Genomic DNA, 15,335 nt, shown 5'->3' on the forward strand with positions numbered 1-15,335 from the left:
TCCCAGCACGGAGGTGGCCTGGGTGTCCGAGGAGACCCCATGCAGCCAGCGCTGTGGCAGGGAGATGAAATCAGAGTTTGCCCTTCGCAAGCCAAGGAGCTGCAGCCGGCTGCAATGCTCTGTCAGCACCGCTGCTCTTTGGGGAAGGACTTCAAATGAGGATCTTCCCTAATTTTATGGGTCCAGGCAGGAAAATTAAAATGCATGGGGAGGCCTGGGAAGAGCACCTGGCTGATGACGTGGTGTGGCTTAATGTAGCAGGACTCAGGGTAGGTTTAGGCTGGACTTTAGGAAAAAATGCTTCCCAGAAAGAGTGGTCAGACACTGGAACAGGCTGCCCAGGGTGGTGGTGGAGTCACCATCCCTGGATGTGTTTAAGAGCCGTTTAGATGTGGGGTTGGGGGATGTGGTGCAAGGGAGAACTTTGTAGAGTGGAGTTGGTGGTTGGACTCGATGATCCCAAGGGTCTTTTCCAACCTAAATGATTCTATGATTCTGTGACTCTGCTGTCAGGATGACCGTAACACCGTTGTGGCCAGCCGTAAGGTGGGACAAACAGCGGGAGTCATGCCAATGCCGCGTGGCAGGGTGACGTGGCAGAGGGATGAGTGGCACGTGCCATTCCCGGAGTCTGACAGCACAAACTGGCCTTTGCAGTCAGTCACCGCGTGCCCTCCTAAAGCTCCTCTTCCATCTCATCGCTCCACTCGGCAGCGGAGTCACGGGCTGCAGGAGAAAGTCGGGTGTTTCCTGGGGACAGCAGAGGCAGGACAACACTTTGTCATTTCTCAATCTCATAATAAATGTCATTAAATCAATAGTCGTCACCTCCTCCGTGCGAAGCCAGTGTGATTGCACACATTCAAAAACCAACATTCCTAAACTACACCTTGATCTCGAGGTGCCTTGTTAAAGTGAGATAAACATTTAAAACCAGAGACCAACTGGGAAACGTTTTATCCAGTTGACTTGTGCAAACGCACAGCTGCAGCTGAGGCTTGTCCACCCAAACCAGATGGCAGGGTCCAACTCAAACCCGTGGTGGCCCGCTGAGGCTTGTCCACCCAAAGCAGTTAGCTCATGCTGAAGTCCTGCCGCGGGCCCTGAGCGTCAGCCTGCCAGGACACGAACACCCACGCTGACCGAGCTTTATCTTAAAGTTTGGAAGAAACATGAGTGAAGCATCACAATGCAGAGATGGAGCAGCAGCCTAAGCCCTGATGCAAAACTGAAATGGAAAGCGAAGAGGCAAAGGGCTGAGATTCTCCAGTGTCCTCTGGAGCAAACCAGCCCAACATGGGCTTTTCAGGGGCACTGTCCCATGTGTCCCTGTTTGAGACACGTGGCCCAGGCCAGGACAGCCCCACACTCTCATCCCTTTATGCGCCCGTACAACAGGGTGTTGGCAGCAGTGGGACTGCTTGTGTCACATGGATGCGATCCCCTGGGAAAGCTGGAGCGGCCTTTGTCTTCATCATCACCCCATCCCTCATCACCTCCCTGAACTCATCTCCGTGCCCTTCTCCATGCCCTGTTGCATTCCCTTCCTGTTTCCCCATCCCTATCCCCGTCCTCATGCCCATCCCCGTTTCCATCCTCATCTCCATACCCATGCCCACCCCTATATCCATCTCTATCTCCATGCCCACAGAATCACAGAATGGTTTGGGTTGGAAGGGACCTTAAAGCCCACCCAGTGGCACCCCCTGCCCTGGGCAGGGACACCTCCCACCAGCCCAGGTTGCTCCAAGCCCCGTCCAACCTGGCCTTGAACCCCTCCAGGGATGGGGCAGCCACAGCTTCTCTGGGCAACTTGGCAACCTCATCTCCATCCCCATGTCCATCTCCATCCCCATCCCCATGTCCATCTCCATGTCCATCTCCATCACTATGCCTACGCCCATCCCCATGACCATGACCATCCCCATCCCCATCCCCATCCCCATCCCCATCCCCATCCCCATGACCACGCCCCCCGGCCCGGCCCCGCCCCCGCCGCATGACTCAGCACGCCCCCCGGCCGCCGATTGGCCGCCCGCCTAGAACGCGTCACAGACGGCGACGGACGGCGGGGTGCGCCATTGGCTCGGCCTGCCGTGACGTCATCCGCGGTGGCCGGGGCGGGGGGGAGGAAGCGTGACTCAGCACGTGGGCTGCGTCAGCGGTGCCGGTGCCGGTGCGCGGAGGCCGGTGCCCGCCGGGATGGAGCTGCCGGGGCTGGGCCAGCGCTGCGCCGAGCGCACTTGCCGCCGCCTGGGTGAGCAGCGGGAGCCGCCAGCGGGGCCGGGAGCCGCTCCCGGGGCTGTTCCGAGCGGCGGGCGGGCTCCCCCCGGGCGGCGCTGGGGAGGGACGGGCGGGACGGGGCCGGGGGCGCCGGGGACCCGCATTCCGGGGGTGCGCGGGCGGGTGCGGGCACCAGCGCTGCGTCCCCGATCCCCCCTGGCACGGCCGGTGGCGGGGAGGTGGCCGGGCGCTGGCGCCCCGGGGCGGGTGAGCTGTCGGGGGTGGTTCTCGAGGGATATGGACGCTGCCGAGTGCGGGCCTTGGGTCCGTGCCCCGCTCCCAGCTCCCACTAACGCCCCACTGAACGTGTTCTGCCTTCAGGGAGCTCCTGGGGTGTTTGTGGCTTGTGTTAGTCTAGCGCTGGGTAAAAAGTGGGAAAACTTAGCACTCTTACTTTTTCAGTTGTGATATTCACGAATCATAGAACCACACAATGGTTTGGGCTGGAAGGGACCTTAAAGCCCACCCCGTGCCACCCCCTGCCCTGGGCAGGGACACCTCCCACCAGCCCAGGTTGCTCCAAGCCCCGTCCAACCTGGCCTTGAACCCCTCCAGGGATGGGGAATGATGTGCTTTTTCTAGATATAATTGGATTGTCACTATGCAAAAACTTGCTTTAGAACTTATTTGTAGTCTTTTTCAAGTAGGCTCACAGCTGTTAGCTCTGCTCCATGAGAATCTGTTTGTTGGGTTTTTGTTCTTCTCCCAGACTTCCTTCCTCTGAAATGCGATGCCTGTGAGGAAGTCTTCTGTAAAGATCACATCCGTTACGATGACCACAAGTGTAGCTCGGCCTACAAGAAAGTAAGTTCCTACGTGCGAGTCGGTAATTCGCACTCCGGAATTGCTAAGTCACGTATAAAGGCTGCTCTGAAACTTGACCTGTGGTTTCAGTAAAAGCGCATTGGAGAACCGCAAGATGTAAGTTAATGATACGGCTGAATTTCAGATTATAGAAACAAAACATTTCAGAGGTCAGTGCCGCTGTATTCTAGTTTATTTCACTTACACCGCATCTTCCCAGAGAGGAGTGCTTTGTATTTTAAGTAATGCAGTGTCGCTTAAAACGTTCTGCAGCCTCAGTCTTTGAAATTGAAGGACAGCAAACACAAAACTACAGAAGAAATAAATAGAATAAGTGGGGCCCAACTTTGGTCTCTGACCCATCGTTGGGCTTTGAATATTCAAAAGCTGTAATTCCAGAAAGCCTAGGAGCGTATTTAAAATCAACCTACCAAATATGTTGCTGCAAATGGATTTGGCAAAGCATGCCTGACTATTTTTTTGGATAATGATTTGCTTTGTGAAGTGTACCTTTCAGAGCATTAGTAAATGAGCAGGACATAAATCACTTGTGAATACAATTCTATCGTCCATGGGTAAGAGAAGTGGAAGGACAGAAAAATAATTGGGTGAGACTTCTAACCTGTGTTGTATGTTCCTAGAATGTGCAGGTTCCGGTGTGTCCGCTCTGTAACGCTCCCATCCCGGTCCAGAAGGGGGAAATACCAGATGTGGTGGTTGGAGCCCACATGGATAAAGACTGCAAATACAATCCCGCACAGCAAAAGCAGAGGGTAAGGAAATTGCTGTTGAAATCTAAACTGCCTGCCTAATGCTTGTACAGTAGGTCTTCTGACAGCAGAACGTGCAGAAACTTGCTCTGTTTCATCTTAATTTTAAGCGCGCTTGAGCATTTGTGCTTCAGCTCGGTCATTACTTGGGAAGCTGATCACAGAAAGCAAGCAAGCATCACTGACTTCATATCCTCTGATATTTAGATCTTCACAAACAAGTGCTTAAAGCCAGGCTGCAAAAGGAAAGAGATGATGAAGGTAGTATGTGAACAGTGCGGTGGCAACTTCTGCATAAAACACCGGCATCCTCTGGATCACGACTGCAAAGGGAGCAGCCGTCCCACCTCCAAGGCAGGGTAAGCTGCATTTACACTACTTCGAGCTCAAGCTGAAATTTCAGAGGTAGTATTGGGGATTGTTGTGGAGCTCAGACAAATAGGGAATTCTGTAAACTACTGGTAACGTCAATGAACCAGCTGCTATTCTGTCTTTGTATTTTGGGCCTAATTTCTGTGAGCCAAGGTAAAAACTTCCTGTCAAATGCCTTCTTTCCAGGCTTACCTATCTTGATAGTGTGACTCTCAGTGTCTCCTGACTGTAAATAGACACTGTCCATTGCAAGGACAATGTGGGGTCTGGATCTAAATACTAGAACTCTAAAGCTTTTTCCATCACCTTGAAGTAACAAAGAAGAAAACTGATACGTTGCCAAGCAAAGTTTAAAATTAGTTTTAATAAAAATCTGTCTCTTGCAGGCAGATGTACCTTCCTTGTTCTGTGCAGTAGGACTGTAGGAGTTGTGTGACAGAAGCAGATAATTAAACTGGAGGGAGGAGAGAAGCCAGGGGCAGTGCGCATAGGAGGTGCTGAGCCTGGCTGTATTTCTTTGTAGATATGCAGCTCTGATGAGAGCCTCTCAAACCGCCTTCAAGTCAACGGGAGCAATTAGAGTGCCATCTAATGGGAGTCTTCCGCACAACAGGTATGAAGCTGTAGAAGGAGAAAAGACAAACAAGAGTGTTTAAAAATAGTCTTGTGTCAACACGGCGTAGGAGTGCCACTGTCACACCACTAACTGCTCTAGGGTTGGTAGTTGACCTTTGGTCGGTGTTGGGAATGTGGCGGAGGGGTTCTGACAGCACAAGTAAATCTTTACTTCGCCCTACTGTAGTCATTGAAATAGCTATATAGACACGAGCAGTAGGACATCGAATTGTTGTAACAGCAGGCTGGTCTCCCACCTGCTCAGCGTGAGCCTTGCTCAAGTTCTGGAAAAACGGTGTGTCATCAGAATGCTGAGGGAAGCGTAGCAGGCATCTGAATTAAAATAAATGGCCCAAGTCCTTCCCTGCCATCGTGCGTCTCCTTGTGACCAAAAGCTTTAGTCGTGTAACTCTTACAGTGCATTCTCATGTCTTTCAGATGCAGATAGTAGAGGCTCTTCACACCTGGATCAGACCTGTGTCTACTTTAAAGTTAATCTTGTCTATAGATCTTCAAAATTTTCTATGCAATTAACTTATTTTTGTATCATAACATTTTATGCATTGAATAAACTATCACCCTTTCCAAGCCAACTTTATTTGTTCCTATATTTGGAATAAGAGCTGTAATACTATGAAAAATACTTGGTGGAGGAGGAAACTGGGGAATGGCGTACGATGAAGACTAAAATTGGTATGAAACACAGCCAGCTTTGCTTAGGTCATGCTAAGTCTGAGCTATGAGTTTCCTAAGATGAAAGTCTGAAATACAAGCTACTGTCATATGTCCCAATCCTTTTGGAAATGAACTGGCACACAGCGCAGCATTCTGCTTGACAAACAGCATACATCAACATGAAGCCAGTTTTATATAAGCTGCCTCTTGGTTTCTGAATGTCATTGGGAGTACTTGATTTATAAAGCCATACCTAGTTTTTCTAAGCCCTCCCTAAGCAATTCACTGAAGGCTAGTGCTCACAGAGGCGTGCGCAGTATAATTCTTCATAATTTATTGCCCCTTAGATAGAAACCTAGGTTTGCATGGGTATTTTTTTGCAGTTGGGGTAAAAAGGAAGCCAGAGAAAGTAGCATTAACTGTTTGTGTCCCGTGTAATGAGAATGAGGCCAAAATACAGCATTGTCTAGGGAGGCTACTCTTGCTGTCTTTCCCAAAAAGCTTAAACGAGTGAAGACATAACAGATACGATCCATTCATTATCTTGATCAGCTGTCTTGGCTCTTTAAAACTGCATGAATATCCAGCTGCTTAGCTTGAGGCATGAAATATTGTAGGCTGATGAAATGGAAATGTGTTATTAATGAACAATGGTAATTCCCCAGCTGGGATCTAAGTAGACCTCTCATCCAGCTAATTGTGAGAAAAATGCCAAGGCTTACTGGTGAAGTCAGGGGGTCAAGACCTCAATTTCATGTGTCGTTGGAGCCATTCCTCTGCACGCTGGGGCTGGAGTGTTGGCTTAGGACTAACTGAAGGGTAATTGCTGTCCCCGGAATCACCTGCAGCTACGAGTGCCCAGCGCTGTTCTGCTGGGGTGGGAGGATGAGCAGTTTGCTTAGCGGAGAACGCTCTGTTCCTTGACCTGGGAAAAATCATCTTTGATAAACCTGTACGAGGTGTGAGCATAAGTGCAGTTAAAGCACGTGCTTTATACAGCCTTGAGGTGTACTGCAGTTGTGTGAAGACTGTCGTGTGCCTCTTGTTTCTCTTTGAAGAGGCTTAATCCTTAAGAGTACAAATGCTGCCTAAAGAGGAAATGTGGATTTATGGTCCTTCACAGGGATAGCATGTAAACAATCAACATACTGACTTGCGGTCCTTTTATCAGAAAGGGCAGAGGTAATGTAATTTCTGGCAAATGCACACGCACAAAAACATCTGTGCTATCCCATATTCATGTTTGGCCCAATGCGATTTCTTCTCATCCAGGAGAAGTTTTTCTAGAATGATCAAAGCTATATGGAAGGCTGTACACAGCCAAACTGAATATGTAATGTAGGTATGAGTTATCGCTGCTAATTCCATATGGTCTAATTTTATGCAGTTGTGTGGTCAAAACTGTGATTTGACAGTATCTGTAATACTGTGTTTAACCACAGGATGTCACAATAGGATACGTAATAAAACAATCATTATTTTAGGAAGTCTAAACATAGAAAACATGCTTTCCCTGTTCACATTGGAACAAAAGCTTAAATGACAACTCCAATTTTAGATGCCACCACCTACTGATTATCCTGTGTGCTCTAACGCCGTAACTCAGCCCTGGCGCATTGCTACAATACTAGGATTTTTGTAATCTCTCTGTATAATATATAACTGGCCACGCCTTCCCAAACCATGCTGTGCACCCTGCTGGTGGTACGGGAAGGGGTTTCCAGGGGAGAGCAACAGCGGGTGCTGCCCATGGTGTGAGGACATGGACCAGTGCCGAGAGGCTCTGCCCAGCAGTGATGGGTTGGGGACAGGATTGGCACCCCTAGCACGGGGAGGAAGGAGAGGAGGGGCAGGAGAAGGAAGCAGAGGGGTGAGGGTTGCCTCTTCCAGTCGGTACGTATAACTGTACGGGTTATAACGGTTGCCACCAGTGTCTGCTGCCACAGCCAGCATCTCAGCTGCTCCTGGGGTCAAAGCAAATGGAAATGAAAACCCTGTTTCAGGTTGTCAGGGAAAAAATGCTCCATCTGCGTATCTGTTTTCGGTAAATATTCTTGCCCTTAAGTTACCAAGGGGAAATGGAAATGTTTGTGCGCATGGTATTTATAGAAAATGAAAACATGTAAACCAATTTGTTCCCTGGAAACCTCGTCCTCAGGGATGTTTTCTCGTCCCCTCAAACTGCAATGTCTGCCTCTTACCAGCGCGTTCCCTCTGACCTGATCAGGGCAGCAGATAATGCTGGCTCAGGCACGAGCCTTTAGGATCTGCGGGCTAGAAGGGATCCCGGCCGTTCTCCGGAGAGAGATCCATGTCTCCGCATTGGCAGCTGCCGTGGCCCCCACAGGAGAGGCGGGGGCCCGTGGGGGCCAGCAGCACCCAGCGTGTGTGGGGAGCAGCGGGCTGGCGTCCCACCGGGTGTCCTTGTGGGCAGTGGGGGGGGTTCTGCCAGGACCTGGGGGGCCTGTCATGGCACGGGGGATCTCTGTCAGGGTGTGGGAGGATCCCCCTCAGAACCTGGGGGGGTCCCTGTTGGGGCGTGGGGGGATCCCTGTCAGAACCTGGGGGATCCCTTTCAGAACGCGGGTGGATCCCTGTTGGGGTGAGGATGGATCCCTGCCAGGCCCTGAGTGTGAGTGGATCCCCGTCAGAACCTGGGGGGGTCCCTGTTGGGGTGCAGATGGACCCCTGGTGAACTGTCAGGGTGCGGATGGGTCCCTGTGAGGTCCTGGGTGGATCCCTGTCGGGATGTGGGTGGATCTCCGTCGGGACTCGGCTCGGGCGGATCCCCGCCAGGCCGCGGGTGGATCCCTGCGGGGGGCCCGCGCCTTTCGGGATCACCCAGGCAACGGGGGGGCGGGGCATCCCCTGTGGCCACGCCTCCCGAGTAGGGGCGGGGCCTGATTCCGTGGCGGATCTCGTCGCGGAAAGATGACGTTGACGCGCCGCCACACGCCGGCTGGACACCCCGCAGCACGCGTGTTCCAGGTGGGCGCTTTAAGCCCGAGCGTGGCTTCCTATTGGGCAGCCGGCTGATTGGCATGCCGAGGACGAACCAGACGCCTCCGCTCTCTCCTTGTAGCCAATAAGAGGGAGGGGGCGGGCTACGGCGCCAAGTGTGGCGCTCGGTTAAATGTAGAGAGGAGGCGGGTTCCGGAGGTGCGTGCGGGGAGGGGGGTGTGGGCCCTGGGGTGTCCACCGGCCGGGGGGGGGAAACGGGGCGGCGGTAACCGGGGGGGTCTCCCCCTGGTGTAGCCCCCGGCCCCGCTGCGGGTGGTAGCCCGGCCTGTGGGTGGCGGTGGGGCAGGGGGTACCGGGTCTGTCCCGTGAGGGGCGCTCTGGCGGCCGCCCCTGGCAACGTGCTGCGCCCATCTAAAAACTGCCGCCTCACGGGGCCTTCGCTGGCTCCGCAGTGAAGGAGAAGCCGTGCCCGGGTCCTGCGTGGGGGCCGGGGCTCGGGGCCGAGCGACCCGCGCGTGTGGGGGGGTCCCGTCTCTCGGAGGGTGTTTGTGGGTAAATAGTGGTGATTGGGCCAAGTGTCGGGTCCGTGCTCGCACAGAGAGAGTGCGGGCAGCCGTTGAAAGCCACTGAAATCAGATTTTCCCTCAGAGCAATAATACGCGGTTACAGCTAGACCTGGCTTCAGAGCTCGGCCTTCTGCAGCTCCTGTTCGCCTTCACCCTCGTGTCAGTGTGAAGTGAAAGATGAAACTCATGAGACTTAATTCTTTGAGCACAGTTTTTCCACATTCTATATGAATGTGGGCCTTGCAGAACAAGAAAGACAGTGAGGTGCTGGAGCGTGTCCAGAGAAGGGCAACGGAGCTGGTGAGGGGTCTGGAGCACAAGTCCTGTGAGGAGCGGCGGAGGGCGCCGGGGGTGTTCAGCCTGGAGAAAAGGGGGCTGAGGGGAGACCTTCTCGCTCTCTACAGCCCCCTGAAAGGAGGGGGCAGCCAGGGGGGTCGGGCTCTTCTCCCAAGGAACAGGCCATGGGACAAGAGGAAACGGCCTCAAGTTGCACCAGGGGAGGTTTAGGATGGATATTAGGAAAAATTTCTTCACGAAAAGGGTTGTTAAGCATTGGACCAGGCTGCCCAGGGCAGTGGTGGAGTCGCCATCCCTGGAGATATTTAAAAGGTGGGCAGACGTGGTGCTGAGGGACATGGGGTAGTGGTGGTTTTGGCAGTGCTGGATTGATGGTCGGACTATATGATCTTAAAGATCCCTTCCAACCTTGACAATTTTATGAAAATAGAAAAATGCACACTATAAACACAACTGATGGTTTAAAACTATCTGTTTAGTAATCAAGTAGGCTTACCTTGTGCTTGTGGGTATGTGTGTATGCACACATATGTATATTAATGAGATGACTAACAGTCTCACTAACGCTTTTGGAGAAGAGAGAGGCCTGATTTGGTGTTACCTGAGGTAGACGATTGATCCAAGAGTACCACGTGGTCTGTTATAACCTGCAGAAAGCACAGCATTGGTTATGGGGAATTACTGCCAGGAGCGTCACACGCATTTTCCACAACTGGGCCTGAGAGGACACTAGGTGTTGAGTTTTCCACAGGAGAATGACATTCTAGTTTTACAGTAGCTTAACTGTAATGTATTCCTAAAGAAAACATGATGAAATTCTCCAAAATTCAGTGCAGACATACCTTTTCATAGTTAAGTAGTGACAAATAATAATCCTACCAGTGTAATTATAGTATAATTCCATCTGTATACAAGCCAGACATTTAATATAAAAAAAAAGATTCTAATTGCAGTTTGGTGGTTTCTGTTACAGAATAGTTCTATTTGAGAATGCCAAAAATGAAGGCGGAAAAAAAAGAAAAGAAGGCGGAAAAAAGAAAAAAGCTAAAGCAACATGTGGCCCAAAAGGGAGGGCTGGAATCGGAAACTGAACCATTGGAAACTGAACCAAAGAAAAAGAAACAAAATCTGCAGGTAGGTTCTCCCAGTTTTGACTATTTAATTCAATAAAACATGGATATATTGTTACCTGTGATTTGACAGGCTTAGAGATTCAGTACTGAGTCTGTACTGTTTGATTCAGTTGCAGTGATTCCTTGGATGTGATATACTTAGAGTAGGAGTTTAAAGGAGAGGATAAATTAAACCAAATCTGGATGGGATTGTGGCAGTCAGAGTACATGGTCTCTATTTGTTTTGGATGCTTGTGTGAAAAAGAGAATGGGTGAGAGAATGTGGGTGAAAGGCAAACCAAATGGCTTTAAGCAACTGTCATTCGGCAATAGAGGCGTAGCTTAAGTCTTCTTGTGATCCTGAGTGGTTGGAAAACCACGAAAGATGTTTTCTTGGAAATCCTCTTGATTTTTGGAGAGGATGTCAAGTGGCCAGAAGGTGTCAGCAGTCTCTTTGTATTACTGAACACTTTATGAATTAATTTCATAAGAAGGAAATCAACAATACTGAGGTGTTATTTAAGTGGAAACTTAGAGCTCTAAGTTTTTTGTGATGGAGATGATACATGAACAGGGTGATTCGATTCTGCTGTTCCGAGGGGTTAGTATAGAATGTGGATCAAAGAAATATGAAGCAGTTTGATACTGTTGAGAAGCAGAGAAGGAAAGGCAAAGGTGTTTTCGTCAGGAATTCTCAAGGTGATGTTAGGCCATTGTCTTAAAAATTCTGTTATGTTTCCTGGCCTAACATAAAATAGATGTGAAAGCTGCTTGTTAATTTATTTATTGGGAGATGTATGGCTCGATGGAGATGATATAACTAACATCTGGTACTTATTTTGTTCTTAAGACTTTGAGCTCATTGGCAAGAACATTTTTTGAGAGCTTTTGTATGCATAAGTGTCTCTAGCTTTTACATTTAGGGTTTGTGAAGCACAAGAAAAGCCACCCTATTGGCAGTAGCTATTCAGAGGTCTGTAAATTCTTGCAGTTTTGAACTCAGCAAAAGTGCTCCTAAGTCAAGTAGGGAAAGATTGCGTCTTTGTCTATATCAAAGCAAAAATAGAAAATCTGGTATTTATAGCTTAATTAGAGGAACATTTCTCCTTTCCTTTGCAGGGTGTGTATTATAGACTTTAGATTCACGGTACTATAATTCAATTTGAGTGAAAATAATTTTCCAGGATAAAACACTGTGAAATTGAAATGTCAAAATTAAAATTTTATTGCCTGTGACAATCTGTGTAATTTCATATAAAAGGGGAAAAAATCCCAAGTGGGCTTCAGACCCTGAGCAAGCGGGGCCTTTTTGCCTCACATCTGATGGCAAGTGATAAGTTCTTAAACCCATAAATGAGTATTTGTTGGCCGTGCAGACTGTAGGACTGTGAAAGAAAGAGCAAATATTAAATGGAAAGAAGAATCCTTAATACTATTAGGGAACACCACTAGGCACAACCGTTCCTAGAATTATAAAAGTTGGTGTCAGTGGGTGGCTCAGACATGTGTATATAGTATTAGTTTTAGGGAATACCATATAAGGTCTATGACAAGCCATTTCTTGGCATCAGCTTTATAAACTATAACTGTTGATAGTAGGAAAGCATAAGTTAGTAGACCCCATTTTTTGTTTGAAATGGCTGTTGAGAGTGAAAAATGTGAGTCAGATATTAAACAATTTTACTTCGGAAATTGCTAGTAGATGTTAGCTGTTTACCGGTTTATGATCGTTACTCAGCATGCGTGCTCCCAGCTTGTGTCAAATACCCCATTAAGTCACAATGGCAGTTATGCTTTAAAAATGCTTTTGGTCATCAAACCTTGTCAGCGTGGAAAATGTATCAGAAAACAAGGTAAAATTGCTTTGTGCGTCCAGGAAGATCCGGAGGAAACTCCGAGGCTGCTGTGATGTGCTCAGTGAGTCTGGGTGGTTCCAAAGAATACATTTGGAACAAAAATTAAGGCAACTGCTGAGAGTGTTTATTCTGTAGCCTTACTTTCTTTAATTTTATTTCCGTTACTTTAAAATAAGCTGGAACCTTGATAGATCTGCAGAAATTCCTGAATCGTGACAATTGGATTCGGATGAGCTGCGGTTGACTTTTAATGCAGTAACTGAATTAAAGAAAACTTTTTTTTGGCATTCTTAAAGTAAAGATGGGTAGACTCCAGTTTCTCCTAAGGAGTCTCATATGTGATGGAAAGAAGTCAAAAGATAGCTATATTAATAGCTGTATACATATAATATACATTGCTTTTGGTGGAAGAGAGGTTTCACTGGTTCATTAAGTCATTTTACTTCCCTGTGATTTGTCTTTTTCTATTCTAGTACAGCAGTTTTAGTCTCCAAAGTGGAAAATGTAAATCTTGAATTGATTTTGTTACAGAGCTGCAGGCAGGCAAGTTGAAGTGTGTCTTAAGTGACTGGATTTAGCGTACATTGATCATTCCTTCATGAAATTTGTTTCAGAAGTTCTTACCAGCCAAAGACTAAAGCATTTTTCCTTGGAACAGCTTGACCTTTCAGAGTAATCTTGATGTTTTATTGATTTTCATCTACTCAATTTCTTCTGTTTACATTAAATAGCAATAAGCAATTCAAGACCAATATAAATGTTTTCATGAATGATCTTAGAACCACACAGCTCTAAGTGACACATCTCTAGTGGAGCTGAGAAATACAAGGTTTTAAATCCAATTCAGCTCTGTGGGTTTTTTTTCTGACAGATTTTCATAATGTTACTGTTTTATTTGGCTACTTGGTAATAAACACCACATTTTAAACACTGATTTTTTTTTTTTTTAAATGCCTGGACATTAGTTTTACTTGGTTTTTTAAATTGTTTTGTAGTTTACTAACATACCAGTATGTTAAACATTCCTATGGTTGGAGATTATTCTTTTGAATTGTCACATAACGTAGGCATAAAGAAAAGAGATTTCAAATGTGCCGTCTAGGCTGGTGGTCTGAAGTGAAATACTGGCTTCTTAAATAAAAACTTTCTGATGGACCTTGTCTGAGACAAATTAACTATGTTTCAGTTCTGTGGAAAAAAAATAAATATTTACAATATTGTTAATGTGTCGTCTTGACCTAAGAGACGCATTAGAAGTGCTTGTTTGCAGTTACCCGTGTCTTGCTTCTGTTTATGGATTTCTTCACCCTTCAGAATTTCAGCTGCCTTAGTGCCACCGCGCTTATCGGAGCACGATACTGACACAACACGGCAGGTAGGGAACAACATGTTGGTGGTTGCTTTGTTTATGAAGGCTATTTGAGTCCTACCCAGAGTGACCTTACTGTATCAAAGGATCTTTTAACCTTGTAATTTAAGGGTACATCTGGTTTCTCCAGTGCCGTTTTCAGAGGTGCAGGCTTTCTACAGAACAGGAAGAAATTCGTCCAGAGGTGAACATCTATTAGGCAAGACTCAAAATTCATAATCTATAGGGAAAAAAAAAATATTAATTTCCTGTTCCTTCCCAATTAGTCTAGCAAACATTGTAACTTTGAGGACAACTACAATGACTAAGAGGCAATCAATCTTTATTAATGAAATCCCGTTGTTGGTGGTTGAAGGGTACTTTAGGTAATGCTCATGCAGTCACTGCGCATTTCCTTCCATATTCTTTCTTAGCTTCAGCATTGCAAATGGTTGGAGGGGGAGGAATCAACATTTTCCCCAGTTAAAGGCAAAATCAGTGGGAAAGGAATTTAATTTTTGAGATTCCATGCAGATAGTACAAACAATGGCAAATAAACAGTGGCTCATGGCGTTTCTTTAATCAGAGGGCTAGTGTGCAGGTGCCCAAACAGTAAGATATGCTTACTAAATGGAAAAGGGCAAAATTAGTAGGGAAAGGGATTTTCTGTTCAGCTTTTTGGAGGCTATTGTAAAGGCCAATAAGGAGTTATTAAGCTAGTACTAGAGCAAAGCGAACCACAAAAGAGGATTCTTTAGAATCATTGTTTGCTGGTAGTGGTGGAAAACCCCATAAAATTATGTTTAAGCTGTGAAGATAAACATTTTGGCATGAGCGTGGTGGAACAGCTTGGAATGCTACTTCGATCGGATCTCTAATGCTGCTTGTAGTCGGGTAACTGGGGTGGTAATTTGAATGTTTAATGAATGCAAACCAGACATTCATGCTACAAAGCCTATCAAGCAGATACTGTAAAGCTATCATCGGAAAGTCTATTTATTTATTTGACAACCCACTAATTCATACCAAAGCCTATTGTTGAAATAATGAGTTGTGGATGATTTGCAAACTCACTCAGTAATCCTTTATTGTTCCATTAATTTATTTCTTTAATTAATGGGAAGCTTACCTTGTAACCATCAAAATAACTTGTTCTGTATTTTCCCATCCTAACAAATGCCGTGAAGTTACAACTTAGTGTTGATGTTGCAGGATTTTCTTCTGATTGCTGGGCTACGAATATTAGATGTATCTTATACATTAAAAAATACACTTTGGGAACTGATTGCATTGCAGTTCCACTATCAGCTCTTCCTGCGTTTGTTTTGCTTTACTAGCTTAATCCTCTGTATCTGCGGTTACTAATTTTTGTTTAAGAAATATGTAGAAAACCAATCTTAAATTCTTAAAAAAAGGAAAATAAATTCCCAAAATTTCATTTTATTTAGCATAACCACCTAAGATTTGAATCTTGTCTTGTACTGGGTTTTTTTTGACCATTTTTAAAAGATCTCTAACATGCAAATAGAGTTTTGTCCGTGATATGAAGAGAAGATGACACAATCTTTCACCTTGCCCCCATCCCTCCGTCTCCCCCCACGCCTTGATGTAAGGTTGTATCAGCAGTTGGCACTTACCCAGTGATAAAGGGGGGGTGACAGCTGTTTTTCCAAAAT

General features: G+C 46.9%; 2 protein-coding genes across 5 annotated transcripts in view; both read left to right on the top strand.

The window, feature by feature from the left end:
* Nucleotides 1-2,098: 2,098 nt before the first annotated feature.
* ZFAND2A (zinc finger AN1-type containing 2A) lies at nt 2,099-5,437 on the top strand. Of its 3 annotated transcripts, XM_063343836.1 has the most exons (6): nt 2,099-2,257; nt 2,993-3,087; nt 3,729-3,860; nt 4,065-4,216; nt 4,753-4,842; nt 5,283-5,437. In XM_063343836.1, exons 1-6 carry the CDS (start codon nt 2,203-2,205, stop codon nt 5,290-5,292), a joined length of 534 nt encoding a protein of 177 aa, XP_063199906.1. In that variant the 5' UTR covers nt 2,099-2,202; the 3' UTR covers nt 5,293-5,437. The 3 variants fall into 3 exon arrangements, with proteins under 3 accessions (XP_063199906.1, XP_063199907.1, XP_063199908.1); XM_063343837.1 differs by lacking the exons at nt 4,753-4,842; nt 5,283-5,437 and adding an exon at nt 4,616-4,730; XM_063343838.1 differs by lacking the exons at nt 4,753-4,842; nt 5,283-5,437 and having other exon boundaries at nt 4,065-4,220.
* Nucleotides 5,438-8,441: 3,004 nt separating this feature from the next.
* Nucleotides 8,442-15,335, top strand: part of C8H7orf50 (chromosome 8 C7orf50 homolog) — a 128,464-nt gene continuing 121,570 nt past the window's right edge. Inside the window, exons 1-2 of one of the 2 annotated variants that reach the window (XM_063344423.1) lie at nt 8,442-8,507; nt 10,317-10,477. In XM_063344423.1, coding sequence (XP_063200493.1) covers nt 10,334-10,477 — 144 coding nt within the window. In that variant the 5' untranslated portion in view covers nt 8,442-8,507; nt 10,317-10,333. Of the gene's footprint in view, nt 8,508-8,528; nt 8,679-10,316; nt 10,478-15,335 lie in introns of those variants that run through there. The other variant, XM_063344422.1, reaches the window with a different exon arrangement.

This window comes from Chroicocephalus ridibundus, chromosome 8 (genome assembly GCF_963924245.1).
Source record: "Chroicocephalus ridibundus chromosome 8, bChrRid1.1, whole genome shotgun sequence".
NCBI lineage: Eukaryota > Metazoa > Chordata > Aves > Charadriiformes > Laridae > Chroicocephalus > Chroicocephalus ridibundus.

Bases quoted from the DNA above. Each gene is read 5' to 3' on its own strand.
- ZFAND2A (XM_063343836.1), top strand. From the start codon at position 2,203: ATGGAGCTGCCGGGGCTGGGCCAGCGCTGCGCCGAGCGCACTTGCCGC. The intron at 2,258-2,992 runs GTGAGCAGCGGG...TTCTTCTCCCAG, and splicing joins GCGCACTTGCCGCCGCCTGG to ACTTCCTTCCTCTGAAATGC. The intron at 3,861-4,064 runs GTAAGGAAATTG...TCTGATATTTAG, and splicing joins CCGCACAGCAAAAGCAGAGG to ATCTTCACAAACAAGTGCTT.